Source organism: Taudactylus pleione, unplaced genomic scaffold, assembly GCF_031769625.1.
Source record: "Taudactylus pleione unplaced genomic scaffold, aTauple2 ptg000519l, whole genome shotgun sequence".
Classification (NCBI taxonomy): domain Eukaryota; kingdom Metazoa; phylum Chordata; class Amphibia; order Anura; family Myobatrachidae; genus Taudactylus; species Taudactylus pleione.
In genome coordinates this window covers 2,224,822-2,244,235 of record NW_028284921.1, presented here as the reverse complement: position 1 = coordinate 2,244,235, position 19,414 = coordinate 2,224,822, and the positions used below count along the sequence as shown (strand labels likewise).

At 40.8% G+C, this 19,414-nt stretch overlaps 1 protein-coding gene across 1 annotated transcript in view; it reads right to left on the bottom strand.

The window, feature by feature from the left end:
- The window catches only part of SLC30A9 (solute carrier family 30 member 9), a 99,153-nt gene that overhangs the window by 24,634 nt on the left and 55,105 nt on the right, over positions 1-19,414 (bottom strand). Inside the window, exons 8-17 of the mRNA XM_088450574.1 lie at positions 18,747-18,814; positions 18,097-18,199; positions 15,830-15,885; positions 12,097-12,232; positions 11,974-12,013; positions 11,391-11,462; positions 9,726-9,833; positions 6,503-6,668; positions 2,681-2,810; positions 13-126 (exon numbers count right to left, since the gene is read on the bottom strand). Coding sequence (XP_088306700.1) covers positions 13-126; positions 2,681-2,810; positions 6,503-6,668; positions 9,726-9,833; positions 11,391-11,462; positions 11,974-12,013; positions 12,097-12,232; positions 15,830-15,885; positions 18,097-18,199; positions 18,747-18,814 — 993 coding nt within the window. The remainder of the gene's footprint in view (positions 1-12; positions 127-2,680; positions 2,811-6,502; positions 6,669-9,725; positions 9,834-11,390; positions 11,463-11,973; positions 12,014-12,096; positions 12,233-15,829; positions 15,886-18,096; positions 18,200-18,746; positions 18,815-19,414) is intronic.

Here is a 19,414-nt window from a genome sequence, read left to right as displayed (position 1 = left end):
AAAGATATATACCTTCAATTCTTTTTCAAGTCTGTCTACTTCAGCTCCTAATGTGTCTATGATGTTTTCTCCATGTTTGAGCATGAAAGCTTCCAAGTCCTCTGGAGTCTTAACCTGGCGGATTTCCTGCATCATAAACAGATAAGGAGAATCAACAAAGATCAAATCTATGTTACAAAAAGCAATATTTGGGGGTCAGTGTGACCCAACTTGTTCCAAATGCTAAATATCTGCATACTTTATACAGCTAGGTTCTTTTATAAACCTTGCTACAGAAACACAACAGTGGGACCCATGAGTCTCAATAAATCTCCAGCCAGTGTCACGTGCATGTCAGTGTCTTATGTACTAAATTGGTCGATGACAGCATTACACCTCTGCAATGCCATCATTGGTAAAAGATTCATTCTAAAGGGCAAGACTGGGATGCCCGTGATTCTCTGACTTTACTTATTTGCTGTGCCATCTAGTGGCAAAAATATGAATACATATGAGTGGACATTTTTTCCATAGTAGCTAGGAACTAATAAGAAATCCACCTGTTTAGCTTCTTAGAAAATAGCCACTTTGTTAATTAATGCTTTCCTTTATTTAGTATAGGTTTTTTTTGCAGTCATTTAAGGGGGCGATTCAATTAGCACAGCAGGAATGTAGCTACTGGGTTAACAGCCCAAAATCATTCAATTACACCCACAGTAAGCCTGCAACTTGCCCTTAAATCTTCGTTAACTAATGCCTCGGGGAGTGCGGTGACTGCACATATACCAAGATATTCAGCATACCGGCGACTAAGCCCCGGGGCGGTACAGTGCCCCTCACGGGTTAAGTGCCAGGCATGATACAGTCAATTAAATAGCTGGGAGCACTTAAACCAGGAGCTACATCGCCACGGTGCTAACTGAATCGCCCCCTCAGCATATAAATAATAAGTTTGTATTTAGAGAAGAGTTAATCATTTTGCATATCTTGCTTTTAAATTGGTTACAGAAAGTATATGCCAGGCTATTTTACATTTTGTTTATTATTTCTGGGGACCAGACCACTTTAGACCTCTAGGTCCAGAGTCATAAGAGAAGCAGGAGAATGTCAGCTCATAAGGCAAATGGATAGAAACCCAACAAGGAAGAAGATATGAATGTAGTATAAGTATTACTGTGAAATGAGCACTTTATAATAAATATGTATATGGCAGAGTGGCACATCAGGCATTGTGGAGAATGCCTAGGTATAAAGATGATGGGAAATTATCTTCGTTACCTACTTTGCCTAATATACAGTATATTGTACAATGTGGGAAATGGAATACCTACTATGCCTGAAAACCACTTAGTCTGCCAGGAGAAAGTTTGTGATCTCGAAACATTTTAAAACCAAGACAGACCAGGCTTGGCTTTATCATTTTATTAATATCATCACTCTTATCAGAGCACCTTCCACCCTCCAGTCAGACAATGGAAGAGAGTTTGCACGGTGCCTAGACAAAATGCGGGTAACCTTTTCTTCATTTCCCACTTTGCCTTAAAGCTTCAGCAGTGTGCGCAATACCTGGCTTTCCCACTCTGCCTGCAACTAAAGCTGGCCACACACTAGACCAACTTACATCCAACCAGCCAACTAGTTGATTGGTTGGAGTGAAAATCTGGTAACGTATGGGAGTAACTGATGATCAGCAATTTGCTCCTAAATGCCAGAAAACAGATGAAAATGGACGTTCAGACAAGTTTGTTAAATGTTTGATCTAAACTATTTGTTCAAACAACAGTTTTGGTAAATTTTCCGGCATTTGGGAGCAAATTGCTGATTGTCATTTGCTTTCATACCTTACCAGATTTTCATTCCAACCAATCAACTAGTTGGCTGGTTGGACAGATAGTGTGTGGCCAGCTTTACACATTTGTATTCACTACCAATATGTACACTGTTTGCACACACACATTATTGGAATACATTTCCGCACTATTAGATTTTAAAAAAGAACACCGACCCAAAAATACAAGTTATTTTAATAAGAAACGGCATTTAATATTTTAATATTAACCATGTCCCCATAATATAACCTATAATGAAAGTAAAAGAAAATTGAGACTGAAGGTGGATTACACATCTACATCATGGCTCCAAGAGCTGTCATCCACTTCTAGTCTTCAGAGGGATATAATAATAGTGTATGGGACAGCTAATAACTCCAGGGCTTTCACACAACGCAGAGTTGACCGTGGGACCAGCAACCAGATTAAACTGTATCTGGCTCCATCTCTGCACCGAATGGCTTCACCTCGTTTCTGATGGTTACAAACATAAATCTGAGGAATTCACAGCAGATGTGACGTTTCTAACAGTCATTTTACATTAAGGGATTAAAGAATCAATTACTATTTCCCCCCCCCCCTAAATTAGCAAAATGAGAAAAGACTAATCAGCTTCCTCCCAGTTGGCAACAGACGTAGCATTGTTGGGGGGGGGGGGGGGAGGAGATTAAACATTTCCCTTTTTGGAGGGATTTCATTTAAGGGTGGTGGCGAGCGTACGACTGCTGCCCTACAGTGACAAGCTGGCCCCAGTGCTATCCAGATACATGGCGTTGGTAAATGGTTCCTGAGACGCAGCCAGGAAAGATTGCTTTTATCATCTCAGGTCATGTTGTATTGTAAAATTCAGGAAAATATACACTTAAACTTACATGTAAAAGCTGGTCAATATCTTGTTTCTCTAAGTATGATCGTGTCACAACCCGTCCATCAAAATCAACTTCTGCTTTAAATCGTACTTTACTCATACCCATATCTGTAGCTTTGACATCGTGAATTGCCCTAAAAAGAAGTATTTAGGAGATTAGCAGCGGCCACTCTTAATACACAATGCTTATGAAGCTGCAAAGAGACAAATACATGAGCCGCTGTACTTCCGCTTTAAGGAATTTATTTTGCAGCAAATTCATTTAAAAACCTGACTGCAACTACAAAATGCTAAACTCCATTAGAGCAGATTAAATGACTATTAGTGTACATTCTCCGGCTTCTCACAGCAATTACCACCAAGCTGCTGATGAAGAGTGTTTCTGGATAGATGGAATACAGATTAATGCCAGTCACTGCGTACTTTTGTTTTAAATGACAGTTTGAACTTAATTTATAGTTAAGGAAAGTTTCTATGGACACATATAGCATACTGCTACTGCCTATGGGGAATATGTAATAAGCCTTGGAAAGTGACAAAGTATCAACCAATCAGCTCCAAACTGCCATTTTTCAAACACAGCCTGTAAACTGACAGTTAGGAGCCGATTGGTTGGTACGTGATCACTCTCCAAGGCTTAGTACATCTCCCCCTATGTGTGCAATAAAGACGTTGTTTGATGTAATTTTACTTCAGTATACCATAGTAACAAGTATTTCTTAAGTGTCAAAGGCTCTCATTGCCAATTACATTAAGTTTATGCAAAGAGTCAATATTTGCAGTGTTGACCCTTCTTTTTCAAGACCTCTGCAATTCGCCCTGGCATGCTGTCAATCAACTTCTGGGCCACATACTGACTGTTGGCCGCCCATTCTTGCCTAATCAATGCTTGGAGATTGTCAGAATTTGTGGGTTTTTGTTTGTCCACCCGCCTCTTGAGGATTGACCACAAGTTCTCACAATTTTGCCTAAGAACACAGCCATGAATAAAGAATGGCACCAAAACAACCTCCAAGAGCAACTTCTCCCAACTATCCAAGAACAGTTTGGTGAAGAACAATGCCTTTTTAAGCATGATGGAGCACCTTGCCATAAGGCTAAAGTGATAACTAAGTGGCTCGGGGAACAAAATATCGAAATTTTGAGTATACCTTCAAAACTTCAGTATACCATAGTAACAGCTGACAAAAAGGTCTAAAAACACTGAAGCAGCAAACTTTGTGAAAACCAATACTTGTGTCAATCTCAAAGCTTTTGGTCATGGCTGTACAGTATATGTCATCAGGTATGTGGATAGTAAAAGTCTATAGGCTCAGACAAATGTATCAAGTGTATGAAGTAGATGTTTCAGCCAATTGCACCACAGTGACAAAGGGACAGATTTAAATTTCATTAAACTCGAGATAATTCAGTATGTTTGTCGCAATTACTTACATATTTTCTTCCATATATAAGAACTCCAACTAGTTTAGAAAAATCATATGCCAAACAGATAATCACATTTGCAGAATTTTGCGCTGGCCTCTGGTGGATAAATAAGCAGGTATGGTTGATTTTCCCCTAGTCTGGAAAGGCAGTGTTCACACTTCACACGCTACAATGTTTTGATTACATTATTGGCAGAATATTGCAGCACTCAGTAAAACAGTTAGTCCTTTAGTGTTGTCGAGAAGCCAATCATTATAAGTCTTGTTTTCAACTAGAATACGGCAAAATAAAAAAAATGTATACAATGCATGCATCACTTTAGCAATCGGAGCTTTAACAAAATAAATGGACACGTCCTTGAATCATATCCAATTCCATGCAGCATTATAGGTTTACCATTTTGCAGAGCGCAGTAAAAACATTCCAACAAAAAAAAACCTAACAGACTCTGGGCCTGATTCAGAGCCGCTCGTAAGCGGCCGCTTGTTCGCTCCGAGCAATGTTCGCACATCTGCGCATGGGTCGTAATGCGCATGCGCCAACCAGTCATTGCGGTTGGAAATCGAGCGCTCGCAAAATAGCGAGTGCCTGCTAATTTGAGTGACAGGATGAGGCGTTTGTGGGTGGTAACAGGGGAAGGTGCTTGAAAACGGGGAGTGGTGATCCGAACGCAGGCGTGCCAAATGGTCAAAACGGGCGTTTTAAGGGTGTGCATAATTAACAAAGCAGTGTCATCGACCACGTCACTTGGTTGTTTCTTAGCCTGAACTGCCAACCACAAGCACTGCGAGCAGTTCAGACGCCTTTCGATGTACTCGATTAATCAAATAAATAGCGGAGATGACGTAGGATGCGAGCGGCCAGGGGGCGTCTTTACAAAATAGCGAGCGCATGTTTCGTTCGCTCGCTCAGACAGAGGCGTCAACAGACCACAAAGAGCGAACGCTCAATTTAAATAGCCGGCCCCTTTTTCTGAACGAGCGAGCGCAAATAGCGTCCGGCTCTGAATCAGGCCTAGTGTCCTCCCCTAAAGAACAGAGAAATCATTTTTAACAGCCAAGCTTACAACTTCACAGTCTGAAAGCAGACCACCCTAAACACAGCTGGCCAGGACCCTTATCTTGACCACTAACATCAACTCTGTGGATACCAGCCCCTTAGACGTTCTGCTACTTCTTGTGCAGTGGAACTGCAGCGCGACCCACATGTGTCCTTCTTACCACATTCCCCTCATGCCCCCTTGAACTGCAGCACTGTACTTCTCACCCTGCCAGAGTGCTGCACACCCGCCCTCAGTTGGTTTACAAGCAGTCACACAGTTAAGTAAAAGCCATCACTGATCCAGAACGGCTGCTTAAGTAATTTCCGTTATTTTAGGATATGCTAAAACCAAGATACCCAGAAGGTCATTTGATCTCCTACCGCTACTATATTACTGTCTAAACTTGCTACTCTAGAATTGGATCTCCATGATTGTTGAATCCTTGATTTCATTGAGCTCTAGTGTTTGGCTTGTCCAGGAACTCCAGGCTGTAAGGAGTGCTGTCACAACCTTTTCAGGGTACAGATTCTGACTTCAATGGGACTTCAACCTTCTGCAGAATTCTTAAGGGAGTAGAACCACCTGACCTGCTTTCATTTTTCCAAGACATTCTATTGCAGTGAACAGGTAGGCGACAGGGATGGGAGATTCAACTACAACTAATTTCCAAGTCTCTCGATAAAAAATTCAACTGAAATTTCCAGCCTAATAGAAGGTAAGTTGACAATAACCTTATTTTTCCACCAAAACGGTAGGGAAACGTTACCTTCCAAATCATTTTATTATCCATTGGTGGACATAGGACCTGATTCAGAGATGGACACGAATGCAATTATCACACAGATCAAGCGATTGTTTGCCATTGCGCATGCATAGCAGTGCGTGAAGGCAGCTCTGCGGTCACGCAGGCCACGTAGACCCATCACAGTGGCGATTGACAGGAAATTTGCGTTTGGGGGTGGTCGGCGAAACACAGGCGTGCCTGGCGGTTTGAACGGCGTTACATGGGCGTGCATAAATTAGCCACTGCTATTGCATACGTAGTTCTGCGTGTCAGAAGAGCGCCCAAGGCTGCGGCAGGTGAGACTTGCCGCAAGGGTAAGATGGACAACGATGTGCTTCGATGTTACCGATATTTCCGCAGGTATGCGTTGTCACATGCAGGTAAAAAGGCAGCAGTGGGCGTCTTTATGCTCGGGTGATCTATGCTAACATTAGCATATTTTCGCAGCTGAATTCTGTGCGATATCGCAGCTGCGATCGCATTAGCACCCATCTCTGGATCAGGCCCATAGAATATTGTAGAGTTGTAGAATATTGCCATGAATCAATGACATTTATTAAAGGTTTTATTACCTTATAGCAGGATCACTTTCCAGGAATTCAGTCAGACGTTGCACTTGTTCCGGCTGTATGGAGCGTCCTATAAGAGCCTCCGTGTTGGTGTAAATGAGGAAGGCAGATACTGCTCCTAACAATGTCCCCACTCCCAAGGAGCCCAGGCTGTCGTAATATGGGTTCCCTAATAAAAATCAGAGTCAAACTATCAGGATCCACTGTCTAAATGTACCGTTACAAAACAGAAGGCCAGCACCAAACACACAAGTCTTCCACGTCAGTCTTACGCCGCGTGCTCAGGTAGTGGGAGCACACAGAAGTTGCACAAGTTTATTCAGTGGAAAGTTATTCCAGGCAGTACTAGAGATCAGCGGAGCGGATGAGAATATTACACACCTTAAAATGTAAACGCTCTCTGTGACAGGCGACGAACAATAAAACAAAAGATGTGACTGCAGTTTGCAGAAGCAACAGATGTGGCTGTTGAGATTTATGAGGTGAAAGAAAGAATTAAAAGTTCAGGCGATAGCAGTATACAACCATAATTCACGTGAATGTGCCTTGGGTGCCTGTGTCCAATCATGGGAATGACAGGAAAATAAAAAGCATCTTCAGAATTAACAACCTCACTGCTGTATTGCATGTAACCTACCTCCCCAACACAACGACAAACAACAGGTATCAGGTCTCAACAGCAATGCTCTGATTAATACGCACATACACATTTATCAAGGAACTAATATTTAAATTAAACAATACATAATACTGAGAGAAGACATCTAAATGAATTGCAATCTTTACTTTTAGGCTTTTAAAGTGTATGCAAAGAGGACAGCAGTCATTTTATAGGCTGAACCAATATGAATATATACACATGTGGTTTCCAGCAAAGTTCAAATAAATGTTATATATACCAGAATAGCTCAATAGTAATCACATAATTATCTGGGGTAGAAATGCTCATGTAAATGTTAGAAAAAAACAATAATGATTCCCTAGAGTTTAGGTAGAATGTTTTATGTTAAGAAGGAACAAAACTAGCTTTTGTGGGGGCACTCTTAACTCTTTCTGTTAAAATTTTACTTTTACTAGTATCCACTAAGAATAAAAAACAAACCACACAGATACTCTCTGTGAACACCCTTGAAATATGTATGTATCATGTAATTGTGTAATCTGTATTAAGCAGTGCGAGACTGCAGCCCCCCCATGTAAAATCCTCCACTTCAGTGAGCCAGTGCAGTCCGTAACTGCACTGGCTACACTGTGACTGGAGGTGGCTTCCTATTGGAAGCGCCACCTGCCAGTCACGCACAGGACAGGCAGCCCCAGGGGGAAGTGTCTACTCCACCTTGGACTGCCAGTCCGGACTGCCATAAGCACAGAGTTGCTTCCAGTGGAAGCCGCTGCTTTGACTTTAGGCAGCCCTACAGGGCTTCTCGGGGCTGATACCAATGCAGCCCAGAGAAGCTGATCTAGTGTTATGCGCGGCGCTACCGCCGCTTATGCCCAAGTCACGGGACCAGAAGCAGCGACAGCCTCCCTCAGGTAAGAGAGCAGGAGCCGCTGCTGGTATTAAGGTTCATACAGGTGAAAACAATGGTATCCAGTGGTAGTATACCACAGAAACATGTGATGGGCAAATTACCTTACATTAGTTTGAAAACAATTATCACGGTAATAAAGTGTCCTTCTGCTCCACGGGAGGTTTCTGTCCTCCCTGAGCTCGCCTTAGGACACCTGCATTACGGTTTGACAGGTGTACCCTATGGGCAGACTCTATGTATCAAACAGCCAAAAATGTAAGCAATATGTTCCTGTACATGTTGAGTCTGCCATATCCAAAATGCTCGGGACCAGAAGTATTATGGATATCGGATTTTTCCGTATTTTTGGAATATTTGCATTCCATAATAAGATATCTTGGGAATGGGACCCAAGTCTAAACACAGAATGCATTTATGTTTCATATACAGCTTATAATTTTATGCAATATATTTAATTTTGTGCATCAAACAAAGTTTGTATACATACACGAAATTCATTTAGGTTTCATTTACACCTGATAATTTTATACAATATTTTTAAGAATTTTGAGCAGAAAACAAAGTTTGTGTACATGGAACCATCAGAAAGCAAAGGTGTTACAATCTCAGTCGCGCTCAATAAAATTCGTATTTCGGAATATTTGGATATGGGAGACTCAACCGCTATTAGATTGCATAATTACCGTCGATTTTCTAAAAGGTCCATTATATAGAAAATTGGGAAAAGATTCACAGCTGATGTGCCAGTTTACTGCTTTTTGTTAATTGTCATAAAGACATTGAATAACAAATGAGTGGTCCAAACACAGTAAATTGTAAATAAAGTTGGATTGATGGAGAAAACCATTCTGTGAGTGGTTTAAAAATAATCATTAGTGGGTGGAAGTAGGAACAGTACAGAAAGACTCAATCTACACTGCCTGACATCTGCTTTTCTTCCTTATGCTTTGCAGTGAAGGATATAATGAGAGTGTCATGCTAGCCCAGTGGAATGAGTTACTCAGAGAAGTTTGCATCTGCTATTTTGCGCTGTGCTCCTAGGGTTAGCATAACCCAGTTGATGAGAGTACAGGAAAGAGATAGAAGGGTACCTTTTGTTATTAGGAAACCAGCAATGGTAGGGTCTGTCTTGAGTGGGATCCTGCCGTGCACACAGGGATACGCTGGTCTATCTGAGACGCATTTAGTCCGTCCCTGGCTTGGTCAGTCAGTTCTGGGAGCTGACCTACGTATTAACTATGTATTCAGTCAGGCAGGGATCCTGACTATGACTACAACGCAGCACTTAAGCTGCATACACACAAAATTATTTTGTTACCAACTATTTTATGAACGATTTTCTGTCAGATTATCTGTCAGAATTTTTAAAGTGTAATGGACGATTTTTTGATCTACAAAGGATTTTTGTTATTTTCCATTAATGAAAGTCGTTCAGTTGGTCAGTCAGAATGAACTACAAATTACAAACTACAAACGTGAACGAACAATAATCGTTCATCATTATAACTCAGAAACTGAACGATTTTTTCAACAATAACGACGTTGTTACAGTTAAATCGTTCAAAAAATCGTTACGTGTGTATGCACCTTTAGTGTTATACAGAGGCCTGGAATGTTCTCCTTCACACGGCACATTTTAAGGTTAGAATGGTGCTGTCCTATGACAAACCACAAAACATGATACCATTTGTTACCTGTTAGTGATGTCAGACCCATACAAGAGGCAGCCATAATCACTCCCAAAACTGCTGCAGCATCCTCCAGCAACACTACATTCGTACTCGGGTCACGAGATTGGATCACTAAAAGATAAATGACAGTTTATTCTGCTGTGAAATATTAATAAAATCACATAATGACGTCTGCTCCAAACTATAGTTTTGTTTTTTGTTTTTAAATTGTGTAGTTTGGTCAAAAAAATGGAACAAACATTACAGAAGTTTAAGATCATAAGGGAGATTCAATTCAACGTAAATTGAATAGCGCCGGGAGCGAGCTCTCGGAGTTATTCAATTCAGTGCGCTGTGTGGTCGGAGAATGCCGGTTCTCGCGCCTTAACAATGGTGTTAAGGCGCGTTGACCGGCATTCTCTGACCAAAGTGCCGGGTGCGCGGCTGTTAGCGCCACGCTAAGCAGAAAAACAGTTGCTCGCCAAGACCTTTGGTCGGATTTTTCCTCGCATCCCCAGGGAGGGTGCGAGAAGACATCCTTAGCAGTGCGGTGTATTGAATAGCTGCGCTCCCTCCCTCCCGTGGCTATTCAACATGGCGTTGAATTGAATTACCCCCATAGAATCTATAATACAGAAAAAGGGATACTTTCTTTCCGCCAGTTTGTTACTGTGACCTTGGTTTCAATTAGAGATGTGTGGGTTCGGTTTTACTCGGTTCTTTTCGACAAAATTATCTCAAGTTCGGATTTATTTTATTGGCAATCCAAAACACGTGATAGCCAATAAAATGCAGTTTTTCAGATCCGAACATTTACGAGTAAAACCGAACCCGCACATCTCTAGTTTCAATGACAGGGCCGTGCTGCTACAATATCTTACACTGCTAAACTGTTCACTAGTAGAAAAAAAAAAAACTAAAAACTTGTGACGTCACCAAATTTAGCATTGAATTGGACCTTACAATGGAGGTAATTTACAAAGCACAAAAGATGAGCTCTATAGGTGCCACTGTCATGTCTGCAGAGTGCACTATATTAGATCCCCATTAGAATTCGGTTTTAATGATGTGGGGGGGGGTGGAGCTTAACCCACCTGTAATGGCGTGTGGAGGTAATAATTTACTTTCGAAGAAAGAAAGCTGCAGTGAGATGTTAGGTCAACACTTAGGGACAGATTCAATTACCCCACAAGCTGCCGCCAGAGCTCAGCGGGATGTCTCAGTAGCTTATTTTTGCTCGCAGCCTATGGACGTGCGAGCACTGATCAAGATATTGTACTTGTGCCTATGGACGTATTTGCACCATTAAGTCCATGTTTATTTTGTACTGCCTTTAATGTTTTGCATATACATTCAATCACAGAACACTCTTTTTAAACTGAATGATGCCAGACAAGTAGGAGACAGCTACATGTGTAGTGCAGAAAGCCATATTAACCATATTACTACAATAAAAGGCTTCTGGCCTTTAGGGGAAAAAAAAAGGGCAAAAAAATGTAATCTCATTCTCTGGAACAAATCACTATCATAAAACAGGTCTGCAAGTCATAGATGGAGGAGACGGGTCTCTGTATTTATTTGTTTAAGATTTAGCAGCAAGTAAACCTTTGTAAAAATCTAAGCATAAATTACCTAGAGAAAGCTAGCACATTATATAGTACGGATGAGGTTGTACAGCCCAGGACTTACCGTATTGGTAAAAGGACAATCCCTTTGTCCTTGAACTTTTCCTAACTTCATTAATAGCAACAAGGAGTGTAGCTAAATCAAAGATAGGAGACTACAGTTATTAAAACAGTATATCCTTAGAAACATCCTAGATGATAGGCCACAGGCCAATGTTATGTTGTGGCAGATGCTTCAGCAGAGAACTAGCCGTACAGTCAACATGGTGCACTAATTACAGATGTATTCAATTTATTAGACGTTTATATGATTCAAAGCAGCATCCTAGTTAGATATGAAATGCATTACATCTGCAGATTCCGTTTACTTTTTGTCAGTCAATAAAGAGTAAACTGAGTGTGGTAGTTTCCTCTCCCACATGTATCAGTCTGAGGATTTATAGCCTAAGAAAACTGGTAGGTCTACAAAAACAAGTAGAAATAATTATGATTCTTCTAATCTGATGAGAAAACAAATTGTTCTGATGAGACCATCCAATATGAGCTTCCTGATAATAATGGGGAAGTAATGCAAATACAGATTTCCCAATATTACAGTATATTGGTAACATTTAAATAAATAAAAAAAGGCAAAAATTGTTTCTTACCTCCTTCAGAAACTAATGATCCTGCTAGAATACAATATGCCTGCAATGAAAGACAAAATTATTTCTCTCTCTCTAGGAAGAGCTTGTTTGCCGGCGTGCAGCTGAGACAGAAGGTGGACCTACCCAGAGCAGAGATTCCATTTGCTGTGGGTGAAGTAATCCCATGATGCCGTGGTACCACGACAAGCCAGCGCCCATCATAAAAATGCCAACACCACTGATCAAGGAAGCAATATAGCGCATGTTTGTGAAGCCGTACCTGTGTGATTCCAAACAAATAAAAGTCAATTTTCTTGCGGTTTCTTACTGTATATTCTTAAGGCTTCAGGTCTCTACTCTGAGCTCCCTGTATAAAAGCACACTAACAAAAAATTTTTGTAAATAATTTAATATAAATATCTATTAAAAGGTGTAATAAGTGTTATTTTAAAATTGTAGCTCACATTAAAGAAATGAAATAATCGAACACTCTTATATGGCAGATATGATAAAGGAAACCGTGAATCTTGTTCTCAGAGACGGACTAATCCAGTAATCCCTTCAGGCTTTTATGAACAGGTCAATTCTGCTTTATATAATAAAACAAATGCTCTCTCTCATTATCAGTGTTCATTGCTGTATTAGAAGTCCGCAGATGGACCCAAGTGGGAAAGACACATTATGGACAGTGTAGTGGCACTTGTTAAATAGCCTTTTATAGTACTGCCTGCTACCTTGACTTACATACAAATGTGAGAATGATTGCCATCTCACCACATATTCTGCTACCTCTACATTGGCATTGGTGTCCATGATCACAGGACTACTCTGTCGAACTAATGAGTTTAAATTATATTGTTATACATTTTTACACTTTGGTCCTAGGACCTGCATGCACTTATAGTTCACTACAAATTCAGAACCGCCGTTTCACTACAGCTGCCCATAAACGCAGTGATCTAACCCCCAGAGCAAAAGGCGACCGTTTAAAACTCTTGCTCCCTGAGCGATATCGTGTAGTGTTGTCCCCGGCAGGCCGTGCGCAATGTCGTTCATGACATTGAGCACAGCCGCTGAACGATATCATTAACGATATCGTTCAGCGCCGGGCTCTCTCCCCGATTCCCTGACATGCAGCAACCTGACGAGATCGTCAGGTTGGCCTGCATTTCAGCCCGATGAACGATAATGACGAACGACCCGCGGGAACGCGCGTTGTCGTTATCGTTCATCTTAATGGGGTTAAAAATGGACGATAAAGTGGACGATTGAACGATAACGATATTGTTCAGTCGTCCACTTTATCGCCCAGTGTGTACGCACCTTAACACTGGCTTTCCACAACTATAAACAAATTGGCCAGACAGGATCATTTGACGGACCAGATCACTTAAGGGTTCCCTCCTGTCTGGTTGGATGAAGACTGAGTACAAGTGGTTAAGTGGTAAATGCGACCAGACTTCCAGACATGCCTGATCAAATCCCAATTTCAAACAAGCACAAGAGAAGACTTCTGCTATAAAACAGACTTGCCACATGTGCTGCCAATGATGCAGGTTACTGGTCACCGCTTGTTAGGCAATGTACTTGTTTTTATTTTCCTGTATGTCCTTTGTGTGCAGTAACAATTGCATGTTATTTAAAAAAATAAATAAAGTACTGCGAAAAGTACACAAACTAAGCATGGGGCAGAACAATATAATAGAGTATTATAACTTTGTGCCCTTTTTAGTGTATAAAAAAAAAAAGTAATTTAATTCTGTATAAATGTTATGCACCGCAGCTGCTGATGAAATTGATTTAATCCCCCTTTTTTTCTTTTTAATGCATTCAGATGTTTAATGAACAGGGTAGTATTTAAATATTCACTGAATACCATTCTGAATTTAATACCTCTGGTCGCTCTGTGCAATTTTAGATATATTGTGATACAGGAAATACATTTTCACATTTGTTATTATTAAGCATTTAGAAGTCCAAATAGCTGGTTAATATTCTCAGGGGAAAGGCTGATTGTACAAAAAAATGCTTTACATGAATGTGGTGGCCTGGGCAGGTGCAAAGGCAGGTCTAATAGATCTGTGGCTAAAAGCAGCCATAGGAACTGAACTCTAGTAAAATAATTTTAGAAGAAATATTTCATATTGTTTAACAATTATCAGAAATTACAGATGTGTATAAAAACGTTCACAACTCAACTAAATTGTGAAGAGAATGCTATAAAATTGGATATTTAAAAAAAAAAAATAATAATAATTTTTTTAAAAAAGGCCTAAAAAAATGTATTGGCATTTCGGATAATTTCATAAGACACTTCAAAAACGTTTAAGTTAGACATTACATTATAGGTTTTCAGCGCTATAAATATCCTCCGACAATCATGATTTTTTTTTTTTAAGTAATGTTGTGATCATTTAAAAGTCAGTCTGAAAGGCCGAATCACAAGTGCACCAATGCAGTCTAGTCAAAAGATGACCCCCAACAAAAAGTGGTATGATCGTTCAAGGTACTGAATCTTTAATGTCCCCCTTCTTCCAACTTGAATCTAAATTTAGGGGTACATTTACTGTGGCGCGGTTGGTCAAATCCGCCGATCATAGGTTTTGACCGAAGGTTTAAAAACGGCAACAGAAATAATAATTTCTACTAATAATTTCTAAGCTAATAATTTCTACTGCGCTTTTAAAACTAATTGGTCAAAGCTGCTGATGATTGGCTGCTTTCATAAACCGCACTTTAGTAAATCTACCCCTATGGCATACTCATTCCCAATTCACAGGCCTTCCGAAATTTCAGTGCAACTCTGACCCTGCCAAGCAGCTTGGGGGTAACTGAACTGAAGACTGAAATGGGTGATGCTTAAGAGCCAAAAAATGTCCAAGTATACTCTGAGTTTTTATGTACATATTTGGGCTCCTTTGAGTATGCAACAGATGCACCTTATATTTCAGAAATGAAGCGGATTAAAAATAACCTTCAGAAATTGAATTTTAGGCTGGTTGTGTAACTGGGACTTCCCATATGATTATTAATATTAGACTTTATTTCTAGGGCTCAACAAAGTTCTGCAGCACCGTACAGCAGAGATACAGCAGAGGAGACAAAATTACAGGGTGACCATCATATCTATGAATAACTAAAGCAAATTCATCATTACACACATACACGTAATGGAATGGAATGATTATGTAAACGTTAGGGGGAGGAATGAAACAAGGGGTTGCATTCTAAATGGAAGAAGTAGTACTGGTGATACTGAGGAGACAGAAGGTGGGGTAAGGATCACCAGGTGGTTCAGTAGGCATGAGTGAACATGTGATTTTGGAGGCAGCATCTGAAGGAATGGGGGAAGCAGGAAAGGGAAAGAAGAATGTTCCATAGATAAGAGGAAGCACGGGAGGAGTCTTGGAGATGGTAGTGAGAGGTTGGTAAATCAATGGGGAAGAAGCACGGGAGGAGTCTTAGAGATGGTAGTGAGAGGTGGGAATTAATGGGGAGGAGAGATGACAATCCCCAGCTGTCTGCAGTGAGAGAGAGGGAGTACGGATGAAGGGGGAGAGGGTAAGAACTTTGTAGGTTAGAATAAGGAGTTTAAATTGAATTCTAACTGGGATAGGGAACCATTGGAGGGATTGGCAGAAGCAGAGTGGTAACTAGCTAGTAGCGTTATAGAGAGACTGAAGAGTAGAGAGGAAGATGAGGGAGAGATATGTTAATGTCTCTAAAAAGTAATGTCAAATTGTTTATATGTACTTGAAGTTTGATAAAAGATTTAGCCCATTCCTGTCAGCAGATAGCTGCTTCTAGAACTAGTTGGATACAGAGTATTAAAACTTCAGACATTGCAGAATGTAAATGTAAAGATGACTCTTCTTACGGGTGCCCAGGATCTGGTGTCCGTGCAGACTGTGAGATCCCCAATGCTAACAGTGCCTGAAATAGGGAATACAGAAATCTGTCATCTACGCAGACCTCTATAGAATTTGAAGTTACACATGATTTAATGTACACTCTCACAATACACAATTTAAGGCATATATAAACACTGTAGAACAGATATTCTAAAGTAATTTGCCAAAACTCTAAATAAATGAAAACAAAAGAGTTCTGAGGCAGCTATTCTGGACTAGCTTATGCCAATGCCAGAATCCACCCCTGTATGTAGAAAGTCCGTGCGCCCACTGTTTTCCCCTCCGCAACCATCATCATTAGTATTGGACTTGCACACACCCATTGATTATCTTTCTAAAACAGGTTTCTCCCCTTCGTCCATGGGCTACGATGGAGTGAGCAATTTCCCTTGAACTTTTCCCGGCAGCTCCCCAGCACTCCAGGACATGATTTGCCGATCTTTGGATCGTGCAGGATAGCAGACAGATCCTCTACGGACGAATAAGAGCTTAGCGGCGGAGTTTCACTATGGAAACCCCGCCGCTGAGCGCTCATCGGCTGAAAGAGGCAAGCCTTCCACCTCTCAGCCAATGAGTGGTTCCCACCATTGAAGTCAATGGTGAGAACCGCGAAGGTAACCTTACGTTACCTTTGCGGTTCTCACCGCAAAAGGACGGTACTGTGTTTGGTGGCTCGCGTATTTGCATTTTTTTGTTTTGCCAAGACCCCATGGCTTGCCTACATGGAACGAAGAGGACCCGAACATCGCATAGGAGATGGTGAGTATGGATATTTTTTTTACAGGTACCCTATGGATTTTACTGGACAAGGGGACCGATGGACTACATAGGTGCGTATGTGAGATAGTGTGTGCATGTGTGTGTACATGTGTTTGTGCATGTATGTTTAATAAACTTTTACTTTGTACAGTACGTGTCCTGTGTTTATTTTAATATTGCTTTTGCTGTAGAACTACAGGTACCAGCGGGCCCGTAAGGCTTGCTGGGACCTGTAGTTCTATTGCAAAATAAAATATTTACATTTTTATATTTTACACCACATTTACACTATCAACCCAGCACCCACCGCCCAGGGGTGACTCGCCCGAGGGACCCAGTGATAGGGTTCCCCTGGCTGTGGCATTAGCCCCCCGCTAGAAAAAGTTCTGTGTTGGTTCTGGTAAATACAGGGAGGACCCTACTCATTTTTTTCCCCTGTTTCCAGAACCAGGACCGGATCAGAGCCCAGCGCTTGTTGCGCAAAATACGGGGATACCCTACGTCGTTTGTCCCCTGTATTTTGTCAACCAGGGCTGGTTCCAACTAGCCTGGTGCTGGTTGTGCTTAAAACAGGGGACCCCTATGTCGTTTGTCCCCCGTATTTTGCACAGCCAGCACTGAGCGCGGGTGCTGGTTGCTCGTCTGGGGGGGGGGGGGGGGGTATGGTCCATCCATACATCTGAGTCTTCATGCTTGCAGCATGACGGATCTCCATGATCCATGCCTGCAAGCATCGTATGCGGATCCAGATGACATATCGTACAGGCATAAAATACTGTGCGATACGCCGTCGGATCTTGAACGAGATTGGCAGATCTTGCCTGCTGTAGACAAGATCTGAAGATGCGATGTACGACCTGCGGGGACGCGCAACTGCATTGTGATCGCGAGTGGACACGATTTGGACATATTTTACACGATCTGTCGTTCTGATGCTTCGAAACCGGGCAAATCATGTAAAATATCGTCTAGTGTGTACGCACCTTTACAGTAAAACTGGGTACACACTAGGCAATTAGGTCGATTGAGTGTACACGCTTCACCTAGGGCCGTTATCGTTATAAAACCAGTCAGATCAGATTATTGGATCTGACCTGCTGCACAACACTTCTAAAAAACCATGAGCAGATATCGTGCACATTTCTGCGGATTGTTCATTAACAAAGGCTAGATAATAGTTTGGAATTGAACAATAAATCACTAGTGAGTACACTAAAAACATCATGTTCTCAAGATTGTTTAATCAACCGAAGAGTTGGTGAGTAAAGTCTTTCTGGAGTGTACTGTGCATTGGTGCCAAATATTGGGCTGGTACTGCACTGCCTACATCAATCCCATACAACGGTACGTTGGCTGCGCCAATGCAGCTCATTCACCCCATGCCAACAAGTAATTCATTGGCATGTCTACATTTTGATGCTTTACGAAGGCTGACTCCATGCTTTTGAGAAACAAAACTGCACATTTTCCTTACCTGGTTACAAGTATCGGCTAAGGAGTGAATGGCTTCAGAAAACATGCTAGCAGAACCTGTGTACACCCAGGCCAACAGCTTGAAGAAAAAGTTTAAGCCATTTCTGGATTCATGAGGAGAAAAAACAAAAAAGGGAGAACACATCAATATCAATGGACTGCATTTGCACAAAGCACTTGCATTTCATATGTCAGAGTAAATAAGTCATTGTGTGGTTAGTAAGAAGTATGCCAATTTCATTATTGATGACAGTGACCATAGGGTTTATTGCTCTGAGAAGCTTATAATCTAAGCATACAAATAAATATGATCAGGATCAAAAGATGCTGTGTGTTAGCTAGGAATGCAATCTAGAACAGGGCAGACACATATCTAACAATATCTCTGTTCCATGCTCAATTGTGAAAAAAAACAAAAAACAAAAACTAAATAGCAAAAAAGTGTGTTTAAAATAAGAATATCAAATAAAAATGAAAAAGATTGTGAAATAAAATAAAATATAGATATACTGTTCAATTACATTTCATTTCACACACTTAAAAAATCAACTCATATGATTTGAATGATAATTGTAGGCAGGATATGAAAAAGATTTCCATACTGTAAATGTAAAATAAATCCTGTATTTACTTCTCAAGGGTAAAACTCACATGCAGATAGCAACCATTACAACTTTACCAGGACCCTTGGTAAACATGGACGCTGTGCTCAACCGAGGCTGCAATCAAACACAAATATTCCATATGTAACGGCTGTAAACAGGAAAATGTGCAGCAAATTAATTAATGCAGAAGAGGTACTATAGGAAAATTAGACCAATGTTTATGATTACTCATTGTTAAAGCATTTTAAAATAGACCTTCCATCTACACAGAGCAGGCAGCCATTTTGTGGAAGAAAGCAATATTCCGTCTATAAATTAATTTGGAACCATTAAAATTCCTGAGGCAAAATAGCTTCCTTCACTGTGTTGTTGTTTGTGACCCATGACACAGTGGATGAAGCCCATTTTGATTCAAGGTTTTAACTGGCTTCACTAAATATTACCTTATTGGACTTCTAAAAAAAAAAATAACAGCAGCAATTTGGCTTCATGGCAGATCTCAATTGAGCTTTACTTCTGTACAGTGATGAACATTTGTTTAAGTGAGATGGCATTATCTACATTTTTATGGTAAAAAGAAGTATATTATTACTCAGATATGAATTCATGGTAGCATGAAAAATGTGTTCAAATACAAATGTTAGATCTCCTCAGACTAGAAAATGTCAGAAAACATGGCAGGGGCCGAGGAACACATTTAAAATGGAATGTTTG